Below are 20,551 nucleotides of genomic sequence, written 5' to 3' on the forward strand. Positions count from 1 at the left end.
TTGACTTAAGACAAAAAGGTTAAATATCTTAGTGTTAACATTACTATGCAGCCCTACTCTTCATTTGAGTGTGATGTATGGGTACTTTATGAGAAACTGTAACTTTAAGGAAATTATCTTTAGAGGACACTCACTAGCAGAGACGTTCATGGAGGTCACAGTCCTTTCTAGCTCATTTTCTGCAATGCAAGTTAAAGTTACATTTTCCTCAGGAGCAATTACAATTTTACTGGAAAATTTCCCATTAACATATTTTGTCTCCTCTGTCTGAAAAGGTGAAAAATGAAGATTAGTATCATTTAAAAACACAAAGAACAATACATATATCACTTGTATTACACAGTGAAAATGGTCAGAGGGAAATAACTTTCAACTTATATTTCCGTTTTCCAAACAACAGCAAGAGAAATACTACATTGTTTTATTAAATGATAGTGTGAATATTTGAAAGAAAAAATGGCCAAAATATCTAGTTACAGATCGTATAGTGTGTACTGTAAGACCAATAATAAAAAAGCTTTTTTCTGAAAAATTAACAACATTCTGTATTTGCTTTTAATTCAAGTATTTAAAAAATATTCCAAGTGAAAAAATGTTTAAAATTTCAAACTTCTAAGGTATAATTTTTTCCATCCTGCTGTTTCTCATTTATGCCACTCTAAAGGAAAGGATTGTTCCAAGTTTTCCAGTTTCCAGTTTTCCAAGCTATTTCCCCATTAAGCATTACTTTGCCAATCCATGTGTGTCTAGTAGCACCTACAGTATCTGTACTGTAATATCAATGTGTTGTTCCTTAAATTTGCTGCACATCATTCTTGGATTAATGCAACACCTAGGGAAAATGATTTGCAATCATTTATATAGCTTCAAGATACCTCCTGTCCTATATCTACAAGTAAATGGACCAATTTTGTCAGCCACACATAATTTCTGTGGGCTCAAAGCAAAGCCTAATGAAATGTAATGGAATCTACAGGAGCACTGTACATTCCCCTTCCAGCCACTGACTGTAGAGAGGTCTCATTTATTTTTCCTGCTAAGGCAAAATCTGGCAATGCTTTTCATGGGATTTGGTAATCCATATAAAAATACTTCAGTTTGCATATTTTCCAGGTATTTTCCCTGCTATATATGAGTTCTTCTTATTTATCCCTCAGGATGAATGCATAATTGTTCTGTTTCCACTGAGAAACAACAGGTATAACCATACAAAAACAACTCTAAATATTAGGATAAAAGCTGGAAAGCACATAAGGAACTATAATGAATGTAACTTCTGATTCACACATGCCAAATTTCATTACATTTCACTCAGTTAATGCCTACATCAAGTACCCATTTGCTTTCTAATGTAAGTTCTACAATTCCATCATTATTTGCAAATTCTTTATGCAATGGCAAAATCAGCACATTACCCAGCTAAAATGACTAAGTACCTTCATTTAAAAAATGCATATTTCATTTGTAACCTTTTCTTTTTGCTTTCAGCTTCAGCCTTTGCTATCACCTGTTCTACTCAAAAAGGCTTTATTATAAAAAAATCATCCATGTAAGCACATGTAGCTACAGCTACCGTTTAACATTCTCCTAAATAAACAAAAAAGACTTTTCTTCAATCTCAATACCTCAAAAATGTTCCTTGATTTTAATTTTCACTTCCTACACAGTACTTTTTGGTGAATAAAGTAATAAGAAAGATACTTGCTTTATTTAGGATGCTTCCACTGCCCGTAACTGTCCACTGCACTGCTGGCTTGGGGAAACCTTCCACATGGCAGATAATTGTCTTGGACATTTTATTGGTGTTGGTTTTCTTGGTCATTTTGATTTGAGGTTTTCCTACAAGAACAGTATTACAGTTAACCATTTTATTTAAAAATAACAATTAATAATTGTAACTGTCTGCTTGCTCACCTTCCACAATAAGCTTAAGTGTCTGTCTTTTCCTCAGCCCTTCGACCTCCTGTAGAGTAGTTTCACAGACATAGTTTCCAGCATCTTGATACTGAAGACTTGAAAATGATGGACTTGTTTGCATTCTGGTATTGTCCTGATAAAGTCAGGCGTTAGAAATGACAGAGATAGACTCACAATAAATTAACCCCTTAATGACTACTATTAACAGAAGTTTTCACATGCTTTGGAAAATTGGAGCCTCACTTTTTTAAGCTGTTTCCCCATTAATAAGTACATTTGAACATACTACATGAAAAGTGGAAACTGATGGAGATTTATAGAAGCCATCTCCTTTCTTCTTGAACAATTTTGCTTTTAAATCAAGAGCATAGATGGGATCAGTTATTAGCTCTGAGCTTTTCTAGTAGGCTGGCCAAGAGCACGAGTGATAAAACATTTGAGACACAAGTAACTCTCCTCTAGCCCAGGCTTATGAGATCAACATATGCTCATAAACAACCATTACTATAAGTTTCAAGCACTATAGTTTTGTATAAAGCCACCTCTTCAATAGCTACATTTTTCACCATCTAACCTTTGAACCCTTTCCCTTTTGTTAGGTTTATCAGAACCAAGACCAAGTGCACCTCTGAAAAAATGCACCAAAATTCCTCCAAATGAACTTTTCTTCTTAGAAGAACCTTATTCTCAAAGGGCCTTGTATAGACCATTTCACAGAAGTTGTATTTGTGTTACAATATGACATAATTCTCCCCATTTGGAAGCTGAGCTGATAATTACAGTAACTGATTTTCAGTCATCAATGTGAGTAGATCTCATTTTAACCACATGCGTAAGACCCATTTTAACAATATTCTTTAAAAAGCCCAATGAACAACTTCCTTCCTTCCTTCCTTCCAAAACACTGAAGTAGCAGCAGTAACATAAAGAGGTGAACACCCAGATGGAGTGTGAAATAGATGAATTACTGACCTTTATCCAAAACACAGTTGCATTTCTACTAGAAGAAATTGTGCATGACACAGGCAGGGCCTCTCCAATCTGTTTTGTGACTTCTCCACTAGGAGTGAGCTGCAAATCCAGATCTGGGATAGAAAGAACATTTGTAAAAAGTTAATCTCAGAAAGCCTGGCCCATTTCAGAGGCTTATCAAGAAAAGAAAATGTGACTAATTGCACTCATTAAATTCAAGATTTCATTTCTTCAATAAAATTCAAGTCAATTTTACGAGGAAGGGAGATGAGAGAATTATTCTAAAACAGGCATTGCAGAACATTCATATTTTTGCTGTAATTACAGGCTAAAAGGAAAAGCAAAACCTCACTAATCACTAGACAAATGGATACATTTTTTTCACCTTGTTCTGCTGAAAGAATGGCAGAGTAGGCAGAAGAAGCTGAAGAAGTACTTCACATAACAATGTGTGCATCTCAGAAAGGGATGCACGGAATGCTGTGAGGGCCAGGTAGAAATGCATCTTCAGGGGAGGACTAGTGCAGGTGGGGACAGGTTATCCTACATAGTAATTGTGGAGAGAGCAGCAAGGGTCAAGGGGTGCCTTTCTTTGGTGTGATAAAACTAGAGGATTTTCATCCTCAGAATCTGAAGGGGATGAAGAAGGTCAAAGAGGGTGTATGAGACATGATACTGACTGAAGGGGTGAGAAGTCTAAATTACAGGGTTGGGGAACTGCACATGAAGCCCTTTATTTGTTTTCATTTGTGACTTTAAATGCCACTTTTGTGTACCTCGAAAAAGAGTCCAAGCTCTGCCTGACATATTTAAGCTCAAGGGAAATTGCAGTCAGCGACAGCTGTGTTTGACACAAGGCAGGGTGAGAGCCAGTGACAGAAACATCAGGAGACATTGCTCTGGATTTTTCTTAGTTTAAGGATTTGGTGGGCTGGTCATTTTTAAAAAATAATTAATCCTACAGCGAAAGAAAAGCAGAGTTTGCCCATCTTTATTTTGCTTCCCCTCTGACAGTGCCTTGCTTGTGAGCCAAGCTGCCTGACTGAATGACTATCACAGATGTGTGCACACACACAAACACACACAGTCAAAAGCACACATGACTTCATCTCAAATATAGTACTTGCTAGAAAGGGGCTACAAAGCCTCCTTTTGGCTTTAAAGCAGAGCTTAAAAAAAACTCGAGACAAAAATAACAGTGGAGGAAAGTGAGTTTTCCTTAACAAAACAGTGAACTTCACTACTGGCTTCACTCAGTGGTTGCCCTGGGAACACCATCGTAATTAAAGGTGGAACTTGAGGGAACAACTAGGGCTCAGCCTGTACTACTGGTCTGCAGCATTATTATCTGTGTTACAAGCCCAATGACTTTTCTGAGAGGTCACAAAAAATGCACTTTCATCTGTGAATGAGTCAAAAATCTTGATGAGATAAAATGGCATCTTGTTTCTGTATTCCTATGGGGATTTCCTATCCTCCCTCCTGAAACCAGTAAATGGAACCCAACTATTCTCCTGTGGCTTCCAGAAAAAAAAAAAAAAAAAAAAAAAAAAGAAATAAAATAACAAGACTCCTCCAGTGAGCAGTACATAGATTTCAATAGTGTATGGGATGTGTTTCTTCTAAAACACATTCCATCAGGGCAGAGGGGTGGTTGAAGACAAGGCTATTATTTTTTTCCCCTCAAGAATTTCTTTCTACACGTACTTAAAACTTTTTGTTCTTTGAAGCAAGATAGCACCTCAAACCTAAGAGATCACCAAAGGCCATTCAAAAGGCATTCCTCTCATATTTGCCAAAGGAAGCAAAAATTCATGGAAGTTTTTGCCTTCATCTCAGGCAAAACTGACACTGAGCCCGGAGCAATCCTTCAGCCCAGTTTTCCTCCAGGGTAGACTGGCTGTGCCCTGCTGGCCCCTTTGTGTGGTGCAACGGGGACTACAATCCCTCCCACACCCGTCTTGGTTGCTACAGCAGTACAGGAAAATGCAGAGGGTATGAGATGAGCTACATAACTCAGAGCAGTATTTGTATGACTTACAAGGCAAAACAGAATTAAGCTGCTGTTTAACATAGGATCCCCTCCAGAAGCTCTACGTGAACAACTTGATTTTGCTTAATTTTCTGCCAGTTTATCTGTAAGGTCCACAAAGTAATGTGATGTAGTTGTATTTACCTCTCTACTTCATAAATAATCTCACTTTGGTGCAGAAGTATGAGGAGAAAACATTTTCTTGCATATAGAAGACTATCAAAACCAAATTTCTGTCTCCATTGAAGAAAAACTTTTCCGAGAGAATTTTCTGTACATCTCACATTTGGCTTTGAAATGTTCTTCAGAAACAAGCTCCTCATCAGGCACCATTTTCAATATATGCTAGCTCTTAATGTGGTCTCATTTGAAGTCTTGCATTGATTTCAGTGCTGTCTTTGCATACCAAGTAGGGCAGGGAAGAGACAAACAGTGCATTCTGCACGTACCACCACATCATGTGAGGGAGGTATGGAATTAATGTGGGCAAGACTGGAGCACACATTTCCGTTTGGAAGCTGTGGCACATCTAGGACAGACTCCCAGCATTTAAAGGAGGCCTCTGATGGAATACTGTGCTGCATTTGGGAAAGCTATGCAGGCACCTCTTTGTTGTCTGAACTCCATAAATAAACTAGCAGACAACTGGAAACTTCTCCTAGTATGTGAGAATAGATTTTTCCATGTAGCATTCAAAAGGTGACTTCCCCTGTATTTTCAATGACTTTACTGAAAGACAAGACAAGGCTATAAAAATACCTATAGAGAAATACAAATGCTATACTCCTAAGACCTTAAATATACTGGATGGTTTGCAGAACACATTTTAGCAGAAAGGAAAGCATCACAAAGAGGAAGTTCCACAGACCTACTTACTCCACACTAGGTTTTATGTGCAGAAACAATTACAGAATCATAGAATGCTTGGGCTGGAAGAGACCTAAAAGATCCTCAGCTTCCAACCCCTCTGCCATGGCCAGGAACACCAACACTAGACCAAGCTGCTCAAATTCCCCACAGCAACAGATAATGAAAGGGCACTGTGGGTTGAAAGAGTTGCTTCTTTACAGCTGAGGGAAGATGCATCTCTCTGCTGCTGGGTGTTTTCCTTGCTTCATTCAGGGTGTGCTTCTACACTTCTGTGAGTGGCTGTAAACAGCTCCTGCCCTGGTCCCCTGCCTGCCAGTTTTGCTCACCTGACCCTGGGCAAACTCACTGAAGGAACAGAGCTGGCAGAGAATTTACAACCTCTGTGAAAAACCACAAATCCACAACATCCATCCTGCTCTGCTGCTGCCTCTGTAGAGGGACAAATCATGCCAGCCATGAGCACTCAGTTCTGCTGGACTTTAAATTGGGACCTGGCTGCACAGATTCTGCTCTGAAAGGCAAGAGCTCAGGTTGTACAGTCTGTCTTTTATGTTTCATGGATAAGGCAGGGAATCTTTCATTCCCCCTCAATTTCCTTCATAAATAATTTCCCTAAGCATTACAGGTAACTCTGATGCTTTAATGTCAATTTTCAGCATTCTGTAAAGTCTCATAATTTATAGTCAACTTGGAAAAATGGAGCTTGGAATTCTCTACAAAAAAATATTTGAGGATTATGGCATAATAATGTTTTTTGATAGCAGCAAGAAGCTTTCCCTACCTGGTCACCAAAAGAAATCAGTGCCATTATAATGCTTAATAAAATTGGTTTGGGAAAAGACACTACAGTTGAAATTTAACAAATTACTAGAAATAGTTTCTCTAATTCAAATTAATTTTAAATTAATTTAAATATAATAATTAATTATCTTAAATTTATTTTAATTAATATTATTAAACACGAGAAATAGCCTGCTTTTTGTTGTGCTTGTGGTTGGTCTTTTTAAAAAAGAAAAAAAAAATCTAAATGCTGAGATTGGATGTGAAGAAATGAAAAGCCTTGACTCGTAACCAATGTTTTTTTTAGTGTGCCACCACAGAGAGGAATATTCATCCATATAAAAGGTGAGCAACAGAACAAAAGAGGGAGAAAAGGCAGAATTTGATAAACATTAGTAAGTAGTATCTGAAGGACAAACTGCAGAAATGCTTTAGACCAGCATCAGAGAAGACAATGAAGTACCTTAAGGATGGTGCATGGTCTGGACATTCAGGAATTACAGAACTATTCCAGGCCACTGCACCTCATTTAAAAAAAAAAAGGCTTTATTGCAGATAGAGGTGTTTTGGAAAAAAACAAAATGAATCCTAAGGAAAGTGAAGTAGTAGGGTACTGGAGTGCAGCTCTGAGTTCTGAGTAGCTGCATTAGCTGCCAGCACTGGGAAGATTCATGTCTAGAAATTACATGTTTCTCTGGCATAGTAAAGTTCTTTGAATGTGCAGATAAAATAGAAGACACAGGAAAATTGGCTTGTTAAAAATAACTTTGAGCTGAGAAAGCCATTTTTTTGAGTAATTATTTATGAAAGCAAAAGTAGACATGCAATACACTTGGAGAAAAATCAAAGGGTTGGTTATACCAGAGCAAAGGAACCTTTGCTATCCAGCAGTGAAGGGGCAGCAGCACAGAGCCCTTTTCAGGTTTTACATGCCCAACTTGGCAAACAGAACAGGTGGGCAGGGTAACAATGGATGATCTTATTAAAGGCAAAATATTCATGAAATATAATAGTGTAATTCATCATATGTAGTGTAATAATCAATAATCACTGATATATTATGCACGTATTGTACCTCTTCCAAGAAAAAAAAAAGTTCAAAACAAAGTATAGAAACATGAAGTTTGTTTTAATGTAAAATATAACTACAGTGGAAGCCTTTAAACTTCATTATCCTTCAGATCCCTCTGAACCTGTCAACTACTGATGATACTGTGAAGACTACAGACAATCAATGTTTTTAGGAGGAAAACTTCTACCCCTGGCGTGAGTTTAACAGCTTGTGATAGTGTAGCAGAGTTTGAAAAAGTTCTTGCTCTTGACTTCTGCATGAAGAGATCAAAAGCAACTATTGCTTCAGTGGTTCAACCAGTTCAGTGGCTGCTCTTGAAGTGTTGCTGATAGTGTGACTAAACAGTGTCCAGCTAAAGAAAATTTACTGAGCTCTGTAGCTCTCATGATGCTGGAAAAAGTAAAAAAACCCAACTTTTCCAATGTGAACATAACGACTTCCTAAGTTTCTTTTCTAGGCTCCTTACACGTTAACCTCATTGAGGGAACAGGAACTTAACGATGAAGAATGACCTTCAGTGATATTCCTGTGGATTAGCTTCCATGTTTGTCTACATTCTAAGGCACAGCTGGAAGAAAGTAATTTGCCCTAGATACGTTCACACGAGCAAAAATAAAATAACAAAATTCTCACTGTATGTGACAGTGTAATAGAACCAAACACTATCCAAAACTATGGGAAGTGAAACTAGCCAATGAATTGAGAAAGTCAAGATTTTCAAACAGAAATACACTAGAATAAATAGAAATGTCTGGACACCCCTTCAAACCAACACTTCACCTGTAGGTAATTGCACTAAGCTGCATACACAAAGCAGAGAAATCATCCCAGGAGGTCCAAGATCAGTTTGAATCCTACCTAGGAGTGAAAAATGCAATTACTTACAGTGCACAGTGATGGTGGTCGAGTCCATCATGCTTTTGTCAGTCAGAGAGCACTTGTATTCTCCTGTTGCATTTCGTCTCACATCTGTCATTATGTAAGTATCTGAGCTTCTTATACCTTCTGTTTCTCCCTGCGAGTGGAAAACAAGACATTTACTGTACATGGGCCTGCTAAACCCACTGATTTTTGTTGAGGATTTTTTTAAATTATAAGGATGGTGAAATACTTCAAAGCAACTATTAGACATGGCATCATTCAACTGTAATTACCTATTAGTTAAAGTAACATTTACTTCCTGCATGATAACATTATTTTAAAAAACATTATTTTTAAAAATCAAGAGCTTACTCTTTTAATTGAATGACTAACTCATTTTAAGAGGATGTTACAATACAATATTTAAAAGTTTAGCCAAAAAACCCAGTCTACTAACAGTAATTGCAGAAATCAAAGCACAAAACAAATTGTGTTTCTAAGTCTGGTTCTGATATATTCAGCTTAGGACAAATCACGAACTGAATTGTACTGCTTTGCATGTTTTTGAACAGCACAAGCACACTGGTGTTTTGAATTAGCCAGCAAATGCTGCTTTATGGCTGTCCAGTTCCCCAGTTTCCCCCTGATTACTGACTTAGATCAGCTTTGAAACAAACATAGAATGATACCCTAATTCCTATCTCTGAATCCAGAAAGAGATTTATAATACCTGTGAGCCTTTCAAAGAGATCACCCACTGCAACTCTCCTTGAGAGGAAAGACCAGTATCAGGCAGCAGGGAGCCCACAGATAAGACAAACTCGGGTGTTTAGCTCACTCACTGTGATTGCAGAGCAAGGAGAGATACCAGACACTTTTTCACTGGCATTTAGTGACTTTCTAGGATGACTCACTGAATCTAAATGGCTGTTCTGAGATAAGGACTTCAGCTCCTAGCTCCCCTTGCTCTCTGCAACAATTCAAACATGCCAGGAGTCCAGAGTAGTGACGATTATGTACAGAGGGTGACATACTGGGTTTGAAATATCTGAAAGGACACCACTTCTTTTGGCTTCTCGCAAGAGCAGCTCTGCTCAGAGCTGCAGCAGGAACAAATAAGGCATATAAAACAGAAATGGGAAGCAGGACATGGGAACAAGGACCAGGAGTCTTAGAATATAAAGCCACATCTGTCTGTGGATTTCACCAGTACTAAGAAGATTAATGGTAACAAAGCCTTTATTTTTCTCAGTCTCTGTCTTAAGCAATTTACAGATTTGTTCTTCTGTGCTGTCACACACATTATTTTTTGTGTTGTTATGCCACCAAACAATTAACTGAAGAAAAGAAATTGCACAAAGAGTAATCTGTGAAAGTCCAAAAAATAGCTGAATTAATTTGCTGTACTTTCACTGCTGGATCTGTGTTATGACAACAGATGAGATGGTTTTCTTCAAGATCTAAACTGCTGTAATCAAAACTGTTTAATAAAATACCTGATGATGTGAAGTAAAACCTTGTAATTTTTAGTAGGTCTAAACTCCTGAAAAATGTGGGTGGGCTAGGGGGAAGGAGAGTTTTTTCAAAATATTTTGGCACCTCTGAGGTGAGGTGTTCTCAGAGTGTGATATAATGGCCAATGTCTATCTATCTTCAGTGTTTGTCATCAAATTCCTTTCTTCATTTGTTGCAAAACCACGTAGACACTGACATGTAGCAATGTCTGCAGGAAGGAATGATACAGAATATTTCACTAGGCAGCGACAGCAAGGCAGGACTTACTGGAATGTAAAACAGGAACTCCTGTGGAGGAGGGTTGCCATTTCCTGAGCACTTCAGAGTGATGTTATCGCCCTCTTTAATGGTACTGCTTTGTGGCAGCACTTGAATAGTCACCTTCTCTGTTGGGTCTGTGAAAATAATGTACATATTTAATAGCTTCAGCGTAATCATACAGCAGCACTATGCATATGATATTCATTGCCCAAGAAAATGCAATTTTATCATCCTGCAGCTGAAAATATTTGCATGTGTAGATCTTTTTATAAAAGAACTTGAAGCTAATCACACTTCTATATTTTTGCCAATTAAGTGCAAAGAACTTATAGGACATAAAATTCATTTTTATTCTCCAAAATACCTGTAACTGAAACAGCAATGATTACAACTATGTCATGTGCTTTAAAGCAAAAGAAATCCTGATTAGTATGAACCATTTCATGGTGTGATTTCATTATGAGGGATTAACTTGTCCTCTGTGAAATTCCCTATATGGGGGACCGCAGCAATCAGAAAAACAACTGAAGCTCTCAACGCTGTGTATTAGTACTAGATAATAGCCTTCTGGCATTAAAAGAAATAAATATGAACTAAGCAACTATGTTCAGCCTATTCTGTATGCTGATCACTACAGGCTTTCAGAAAGATAAATCTGGTGAACATAATAGGACTCTTAGCATAGTCAACAGAACACTAAATGTAACATACTTCTGTCATGTTCACTGAAGTTGAACTATAACTTACACTTTACTTTCATAATTTTTTAAAGCAGAGTATTCTTTAGCAGATGCTATTATTTCTAAGTAGAGGCCTAAACATAATTTTTAGAAAACAAAGTAAAATGAACGAAATTAAAATAATATGGGCAGATAACTCTCACTATTTTAATGTCAAAGGATAAATAAAATTCCATCAAAGATGCCAGTCGTGCATTAAGATACAGCACAGCACACCTTATTAGACACTAAAAAAGTCTCCCCAGCAGAGAAAGCCCTGGCTGACAGGTGATTTTGTGCGTAGTGAAGCGTGTGTTGTACAGCCCTCCCACCCTGCAGGCACTCCTCACGTCTGTCTCCTGCAGTGGGGTTCCTCAGCACCAGGAGCTGCCTTCCACTGCAGCCCTGCGTTGCAGTGTGTTGCAATTTCCTGTTTTAGACTTCCCAGCCCCTTCCCAGGTGTGGCAATACCTCTTTTTCCCTTCCCCCTTGCCCCCTGCTGGGCTGTCAATCAGTCTTAACATTCCAGCAAGGCCGTCTGTGTGGTTGGTCGAGTTCAAAGGATGCAATTCAGGCCTGGGGTCATTGGCCTGTCTGTGTCCCTCATTCCCTGAGACCCTCCTCCTCCCCCCTGGTTGGTGCTCACCTGTCCCTTTCCCTCCCCCTGTCCCTGGGCTTAAATTGAGCCAGGACCATGTGCTCGGTATTCTGTGGGAGCTGTTACCTAAGATTCAGACATTTGTGACCATAGAATAAACTCTGGATTAAACCCTCTGACAGAATCCATCTCCTTCTCCTCTTCATCCTTGTCTGACGCCTTTCCACCAAAGGTAAACTGAGTTTCTACAAGCCTGGACTTGTTTCAGTGCCCAGCTGCAACATATCCAGCCAGCCAAAGGTGTCTCTGAGGTGAAATACCACAGTTGCCGCCTTTGGCCAAGCAGCAAGGGTCAGATGAGCCCAGGCACAATCTACCTGGTAGTATTGGGATCATATTCCAATATTTTGGTGCCCAACGTGGGGCTGTCACCTGAGAGCCCTAACACAGCCCAGCCCCTCGCCCTCCCCAGGGCAGGACAGGGCTGGATTCCAACCTGCCACAGCCTCCCTCCTTCAGAGCCTGCCTCCCTCCACATGGAAGCACCACACGTGACCAAACAAGCTTCCACCTCAGCACCTCCAGAGCTGAAGCACAACTTTGCCTGCTTGGAAAAGGGAAGTCCAGCATCCCTGCTGGTATGGAATACAAGAGATGCAATGAGATAGCTGGCCAGGAATGCCATGCATGCCCCTCTTGGTAGCTGCTGGGCCAAAAAACTCAGTGTCAGGGGCTGCTGCAAGTTTCTCTCAAGTTTATGTTAAGGTAAAGAATGTCATATCATAAAGATATGACATTAAGGTAAAGAATGTCATATCATAAAGAATGTCTAGATATATTCTGGAATTGCTTAGGTTGTATCTTGAGACTGAAATGGGAGGAATTAATAAAGAGAAAGACTAATTTAGAACATTTTTTTTCCCACAGAGATAAACAGAACTGGATTAAAAATGGACACACTAATACAAAAATTACATTCCTTCAAACCACCAGGCTTTTCTCTAGAAATATCCTACCCTTCTATCTACAGTAATCAACCAAGAGCAAATTATAATTTAATTTGCTAAATTAGAAAAAAACCCCAAGCATACAGAAGTATAGCTTAGACACTTTAACTGTTGTCTAAGATGAAGAAGCCATTCTTCTGAGGGCAGCCTGAGAACCGGAAGATGGTACCCAGTGCCATGCAGAGTGGTGCTTGGTGAATAATGTACTCCCCTGCTTTCACTAAGAAACAGGAGCAGCCTAGTGAAGGCACCTCTTGCCTCACACATGCCTGACTTGGCCCATCCTACTTGGTGCTTTTGCAGTCTGAGATTCTGCTTTCTACAACAGCAAAATTGCAAGAGCCAGCACCAAAAGGCAGCCATTTAGTAAATGAATGCTGCTATCCCAGGGCTGCCCCAGCCACTATGCCATTTCAAGGAAAACACCAGTGCTGGAAGCAGCCTGAGTGTGAAGTGTCCTTGACTCTAATCTGTTATGTAAAGCAGTTTATCCATAACAAAACAGACACCTAACAGCAGGCCATGACTGGGAAGCCTGCCTGACAAACATTATCTTTTTACACTGATTAATGCTGAGCAGAACCCTACATAACTGGAGCCTAGATGATTAAATATCTGAGATAATATCTAAGTGTCCAGCTCCAAGACTCCTATCACAGCACTCCTGGCTTTCAGAAGCTTCTTTGCTTGCAGCTGCAAAAGCAGGCATGTAACTGCTGCTAGCTGAGCTAAATTATCCTAATCCAAGCAACATCCAACACAGCAAGACCTAATTCACTCTTCTTTTCATACTAGGTTACAGTGGCTGGCTCCTTCCAGGATATGAACTATTAAACACTTGAGCACTAAAGACTGCACTAACTCAATGCAAAAGACAAAGTAAAAAACCAAAACAAACCATAAAACATTTCTTAGATCCTGACTGAATAGACAAACCTTTAAAAAAAAAAATCTTCTGAAGGCATAATTTTAATCATGCTCTCCCCATTTCTTTAGGAGAAATGGTAAGTTTCAAGGAATGAGCAGCAGGTCTTTATGATTTGGTTCCATTGCTTTAGGGATGCAAAATATCAGTTTTGACAGTCAATCTAAAATAAAAAAGGCTGAAAGACTTCCATCTCTTAAGAGCTGAGTCTTCCATTTTTTAAATCTGCATTACATTTGACTCATTAAAAAAATCACAATTATTGAGGAACTAATTAGGAACATTCAACTAAACTAAAAAAGCAAAACCAAATCAGATGGGTCATTATAATCAACTAACAGCAGTCATGAAATGCATCTCTTGAAGCTTGGACATCTATTAATGAAGAATTTCATAAATTAATTAATTTGGAGATGCATTTATGCAGAGTAAGGAACTGAAGTTACAGCAGATAAGAATACTCAGAAAGAAAGCTGTGTAACTCCACACTCCAAAGCCAAAGTTCATACCTGAGGCCTCTCCAGTACTGAAGAATGTGCCTGCCTCCCAGTATTTGCTAATTAGCAACACACTGCTGGAATTAATTAAATTGTGTGTTACTAGACCAGAACTAGAAGAGTTAGTTTATCAAACATTAAATCTTTATACAGAGGGCACACTACATGTGGCCAGTGACCATCCCAGAGCCACACAGGCTTTTTTTCCCTTCATATTGGCTAGTTCTTACTTGCAAGTGCATGTAGTACACACACCACAGAAATCTGGAACAGCCTTACCCTCAACAAGTGAAGTGGCCCCAGTGCATGAAAGCAGAGGGGAAATGAGGACAGCACAGCATCTCTTGGCAAGTGATAGCAACAAATGCTTTCTGGTCCCTACATTTCTTTCCTAGGAACATCTGCCATGCACAGCAGGAGTTATTCATGGTCATGGGGCTCCACAAATGACAGAAAAAAACATAGCGAAATTTCGTACCCAGCTTTATAAAGCAAAACCAAAAAAAAAAAAAAAATGTCTCTAGCTTTAAATTGATGGGATAGGTGAAATGCCTATAGTATTCCCATGGGTAACAGCTGTCCCAGAGGTTTCCCAGAGGTTTTGTTCTCCTTTAGTTGTGCTGGTTGTCACTCTGGAGAAAGAGCTGGTAAAAAGAAAACTCTGACTTCAGATGAAACCAAAGACCAGCTGCTCCAAGGTTTGGTTTTATTTGATCAGGGTCAAAAGATCCCCTACCCTGCATCCCAACAAACTTTACCTGTAGAGGAAAAGCAGCTATTGCCTAGGCAGAACATACATGGCACTTCCAGCCCATGACTTTTGTTTTCAAGGCAGTGCTGCACTCACACTACTTGGAGAAATTGAGTGCCTTGCTGTCTTTGTTGGCAGCTGGAGTACACAGCTGTCATACTGCACATTGCTAGGACATAGATGCTGGACTGTACACTTAGACCCTATAATTCCCAAAACAGGGACTCATCTTTTACAAGATAATGTACCAGAAGTGTGCAGAGAGGTAATACTCAACTGTACATACTGTCTGTCTCCTGTTCCTCTACATCCTGCTGTGACCTGCTGCCTTCTACAGTCCTTCAGAAAGGCCATTTAACACTACTTTGAAATGTCTCTTCCCCTGGTCTCTAAGTGCCGCCACCTCCTCTGATCTTTCCTTGCCAACAGCCTGTTTTGTTTATTCAAAGGAACATTATGATTTCCACATCTGTTGGTAACACAGTAAGGAAGCTGCTTTAGGATTCAGTCCAGTTAGAAGCAATTATTTGCACAAATTCTTTACTTAGAAGTCTACCAATATTCAAATTATACATTTTAAATGTAAAACACTGCATCTTAGAGCTGTAGAGAAGCATTTTGTGAAAGGTAGACAGCCAGCATTAACTGCTTGGTGCTGACTCCGAAAAGATGAAAAAATATTTGAGTTTACTAAAAACTGTATTGTGTATTTACTGCATATATCAGGGGGCACAGAATCACTTTTATCAACCACTATAACTTCTCTTAACATTCTCAAAAGCCTATTTCACTGCAGCTTTTTATAGCTATCACTTTTCTCTTGTCAATGAAATCTTGATATCCATTATTTCATTGCTAGGAAAAATGAAATCTCAGGCAAATCTGAAGATAATAAAAATTACTTTGGCAATGTACTCAGACCTTCTTGATGCAAATCAGTTTTGAAGAAACCATTCCAATAGCCAACCACTCTCTAATTTTGTAAACTGTTTCTGATTTTGCTTTCCCCTGCCCTGGAGGTAGACTTTGTACAGCAAAAGAGGCTTTTTGATAACTTACAGTGAACATCGAAGACAACTGGTTCAGACTGTATTGTTTTCTGGCCAGAAGGTCCATAGTAAGTCACAATGCAAGAGAACTTGGCATTTACATCTTCCTTTGTTGGCATGTACTGAAGAGACGATGTCATGGTGAAGAGCCCAGTTGTTCTGTCCACCATCTTTTGCAAATTTATGACTACAACTGAAAAGAAAATAATGTTTCAGTGTCACACACAGAATTTGAAACCGCTTTCCTGTATGTTGTTGCCTGTTCTGCATTTGAGAACAGGCTGCAAACATACATGTTACCCAAGAGATTACACACTTTTCCTCTAGTACTGCCACTGAAGTGTACCAGGAACACTTTACCAACAACATACTCCCAATCTACCTAATATTTAAAATCAAATCCAAACAAAAAACTAGTAGAAAAATGGTGGGATTTTTAATACAAATCAACCTAATTTGTAAGACAGAAAGAAAGACTCAAAAATGATGGCAAAAAAAATTAGGATCTATTTTATTTTTTAATTATTCTCTAATTTATACAGAAGGAAAAATATTGTAGCCTTATAGATCTGTCAAAGTTGAAAAGAAGGGAAAAAATAGTTATCCTTACATATCCTGCAAAATAATTAGTTGTATAATATGATGGTCTGTGTGGTCCAATACACAATATTGGACAGGTATGAAAATGAGACAGCTAATACCTTTTAAGAAGTTGGAAATTAGATACAGGTTTCTGTTAGTTTCATAGGCTCAAAAATAGCTTGGGGATATCATTAATAAAGGTAATTCTCCTCCCCATGATGTGTATTTAAAACTGGAACTAAAAGAGAAAGATTACGTGGTGTAGCTTGGCTACTCTGAAAGGCCTGAATATCTCCCTCCAGCTGTATCTTTCCATACCAGCAGCTTTTCTCAAAGCAAGAATACATTAGAATAAGGCAGAGCCACCCTTAGAAACACTGCATGCAAACACCCCTGTGTGGATCCACGGGCAGTGGCCATTCCCAGAACATACCACCATCCACGGGCTGCAGAGCTCTCCCGTTCCTGTACCACGTCACGTTGCCCTCGGGATAGCTGTCCCTGGAAACGCACTCCCCGAGCTGCAAAACACACAGGAATCAGCCACCTGCTTTCTCATTAGGCTTTGACATAATTCTGGTTTCACTTACACCATTTTGGGTCTAAAGTTCTAGGAAGTTCAAATGTTTATCCTTAACTCCTTTTCTTAAATACGGCACATCGAATCGGTGAGGTACGATTTGGAGGAGGGCAGTGGCTCTAAGATCAGGGTGGCCCTTGATTGCAGATCAGGCAGGAATAAATAGAGTAGTGGCAAGGAACTGCTCTGTGCTCAGCTACAGACTCACAGACAGGTGTTCATTCACCCCTCGGAGCCATCACCTCTGTCTGGGCTCTAAAGGGACTTCAGGCAGCTGTTGGGAACAGAACTGTGAGGGAGAATGCTGCTCTTACCATTTGTAGCTTCTCTGTTTCTAAGAGTTTTGCTTGATGTAAGATTTCTGGTTGAGAGGGTTGTTCTAAAACATAAATAGGATAAAAGTACTGGTGAAGGGAGTACATACAGCTGTTTGAAAATCAAAAAAATACTAAAAATATGTGGACTTTTGAAATGAAACAGAATAATCTAGCCTGATACAGTCTTAGCTATATTTCCCCATTAAAAGAAGAAAGGGTGAGGTATTTCTATTTCAATATTAGCAAAAAGAACAAGAGCAAACTCTCACTTTAAATGTTTCACACCTTCCAGAATGAATTCCATGTACTCTGACAATACATCTTTTAGCCAGACAGACTAGTTCACCACCCAGGAGGAGAGAACCTGATCTGATCTATTGATTTATAGGACACACATGCTGGAGAAGGAGCCAGTAGTACAGACACTGTAGTAACAAAAAAGCAGATTTCCTGCAGATATTACTGTAGCTGAGCTGTCAATGTTATAAAGGAACAAATGCAACTTAATCATTCTTCTAATGTTTATTTTTCCTAAGTGGGATTATTACATTTAAGAAATTCAGATGATAGAGAAAAGTGCAATTATTTTAACTGATTCTGTGTTAGTTATGACTCTCTTAAAAAAATAAACTTTTTTCCAGTGCCAGTTAGTCTTCTTACTTACTTTTATTATGGTAGATGGATCTCTTAGCTTGCCAAAGTGGAGGATCTATCAGTGTTTCCATCATAAAAGACTACTTTCTAGGGACTATATAACTTGTCTGTTAAAACAGTTTGGCCTGAAGCCCGGAATGCAAATTTTTATCTCCAAAAGAGACAGTTTTCCCCACAATTTTAAAAGAAGAGGGGAAGAGTGAAGGGAAAAAAAATAAATCAATGTCTATACAGTCAAGGAAAGGCTCTACACCCTATCTGTGCTGCTTAAACAAGCATACTTTTACAGACAGAAACATTCTTAACCATGACAGCTTAGAGTACCCTTTCCCCAAATTAAGCTTCCTATCAAATACTGCATGCCTGTTGGTAATCCCAGTTCTAAGTGAACTTCACCACTGTCTTGCCAAAGTCACTGCACACACTGCTGAAGTACTGAAGTGCAGATGCCCTGCTCCTGTTGTCACAGAGGTAGCAAAAGCCTGTGTGTTTTCCCAATAATCCATTTTGTTTATGTGCGTGTTTACGTGCAAATGCACAAATACTCTTCACTTGAATGACCACCCCAGGATGGAACAAAATCAGATCAAAAGGGAAATGAAAGTGAATAAAAGAAGCTATTCATCTGACATCTTTCAAATAACTTTGCTTGTGGCAAAAAACAAAACCAAACAAAAGACACAGTCAAAGCTATACACTAAGACCGTCATATTTTCTTCAAAGGAATAATAAAGATTTTTATTTTTAGGAGATATACGCATGTTTATTTCTCTTTTGTTAGTTTTGAAGGAAAAAGGTGGATTTTTTCTATACATGAACCTATCAAGGAAAAATTATTTTCACATCAATTCAAGAAAACATGGTTTTACAAAACCATTAACAGGCCTTCTGGGTCAGATGTTTGGGTCCCATAAACAGGGGAAGTTGCCTGCCTGTCCCAGTCACCAGCTGATCAAGCCAGGACACCTTCCCCCACCTCAGCCTTGCTTCCTTTTGTCTCTCATCTCCCCCAAGACGGGTTAGAGAACACCCTGGTTTTAGTGTGTTGGACACCCCTGCCCTGCAGTGATCCTGTGAGGGGAAGGGAGGCAGCTCTGCAGCTGCTGTGGGGCTCTCCCATTCTGAGTGCCCTGTGACAGAGCAGGTGCTCCAGCTGAGAGGCTGCCACCACCTGCTCCCTGTGAGCAGCCTCCGAGAGGAAACGCCGCTGCCAGATCCCCGCACGTGCACCAAGGTAATTCACTGTAAAACACTCGCCTGGCATTCACCAGCTCAGCGTCTGCAGCGAGGAAAAAAATTTAAACTTGGCAGCAAACCTCACTTGGGTGGGTTTGCAACTTCAGCACACTGCTTATCTCTCAGCTTAAGAGCTTGCCAGAGTACTCTGCAACTCTATATAGGCCTTATAATAGAGGGAAAAAAGAGTTCACTGCCTGCAAAAGCCAAGTGCCAGTGCAGCAGGACAGCAGCTCCCGTCTGCTGGCTGCCCTGCTTTGGAAACTGGCTGTTTAATTCCACAAAAAAGCTGCTGACAGGATCCATCTGGAAAGCTGGTAGTGCTTGTTTGAGTAGTCAGTGAGAGAGGCTAGCAGGTGGTACCTACACACTGAGCCATTTCAGCTCCTCACTCCTGAGATAATCAGCTAGCACAGCTGAGGACTGAACAAGCTCCAGCAAAACCCAGACTCAGTCGTGGCTTCTGGGATGCAGCTGAGTTTCAGGTGCATGAGATTCTGGTTTATGAGGGTCACACTGCAGCAGCCTAGCTCTGTACCTGTGGCTCCATGAGTTGGAAACTCCTCTCATTAAATAAATGAAGCTTGCCAGCTACACTTAATTCTTCTGCAATTAAAGTGAGCAAGTGAGCAACTAAAAATGAGAACTTAAAAACCAGACTCAAGAAAATTAAATGCAAAGAAAAGTTAAGAGAACCGTAAATAAAGTTGCGCATGCAAAGCAAAGAAACACAAAGGTAATTTTTCTTGCAGCGCTAAGTTGGCCATATTACACGCGTGGCATCCTCCCTTCTTATCTTCCTTAGTAAACAGAAGCTTCCTCTATTAGAATTAATGCACAGAATAAACCAGACAAGCTGTGCTCCATGGCTGAGTTAGCATTGTGTTAATGCTTAGTAGAGTACACAGTAATTCAAGCAGTTAGTGTTTCATTTTACCATATACCACTGCCTCATCTACATATTTACTACTGTGCAATAAGTAAACATGATAATTCTTTATCATTTCCTTTGGAGCACTGTGTTTACTATGCGTGCTCTGAGCACACTCCTCCCTGTTGTCATTAATTCAATTGTTCTTGCAGTCAAATTGAAAGTGAAACAAGGGAATTACTGTTGGCTCCTAATCTTGCTTTAAACTCATTTATGTGACTGACAGCATAGATATCATTGAGGACACCCTGGAACCTTCTACCTGAGAGAAGCAAAAGGCTGCCCTTCCAAAACATGAATTTGTGTTCTTCAAGCACAGTGCGATCTCTTTGAAACTGCCCATACCCGCAGTCAGCATGTTCCCACAGCAGACTTACTCTGACTGTACAAATCTGTGCCTGAAGGGCAACAAAGGCCAAAAGCCA

The 20,551-nt window shown here is 39.5% G+C and overlaps 1 protein-coding gene across 3 annotated transcripts in view; it reads right to left on the bottom strand.

Annotated features, from left to right (window-relative positions):
* The window catches only part of ALCAM (activated leukocyte cell adhesion molecule), a 115,981-nt gene that overhangs the window by 11,663 nt on the left and 83,767 nt on the right, over positions 1–20,551 (bottom strand). For 2 of the 3 annotated variants that reach the window (XM_014269432.3, XM_005490401.4), the window contains exons 4-12: positions 17,303–17,367; positions 16,842–16,929; positions 15,837–16,019; positions 10,287–10,414; positions 8,529–8,658; positions 2,890–3,002; positions 1,915–2,050; positions 1,706–1,839; positions 135–267 (exon numbers count right to left, since the gene is read on the bottom strand). In XM_014269432.3, the coding sequence (XP_014124907.2) occupies positions 135–267; positions 1,706–1,839; positions 1,915–2,050; positions 2,890–3,002; positions 8,529–8,658; positions 10,287–10,414; positions 15,837–16,019; positions 16,842–16,929; positions 17,303–17,367 (1,110 nt within the window). Of the gene's footprint in view, positions 1–134; positions 268–1,701; positions 1,840–1,914; positions 2,051–2,889; positions 3,003–8,528; positions 8,659–10,286; positions 10,415–15,836; positions 16,020–16,841; positions 16,930–17,302; positions 17,368–20,551 lie in introns of all 3 variants that reach the window. The other variant, XM_074536067.1, reaches the window with a different exon arrangement.

This window comes from Zonotrichia albicollis, chromosome 2 (assembly GCF_047830755.1).
Source record: "Zonotrichia albicollis isolate bZonAlb1 chromosome 2, bZonAlb1.hap1, whole genome shotgun sequence".
Lineage (NCBI taxonomy): Eukaryota > Metazoa > Chordata > Aves > Passeriformes > Passerellidae > Zonotrichia > Zonotrichia albicollis.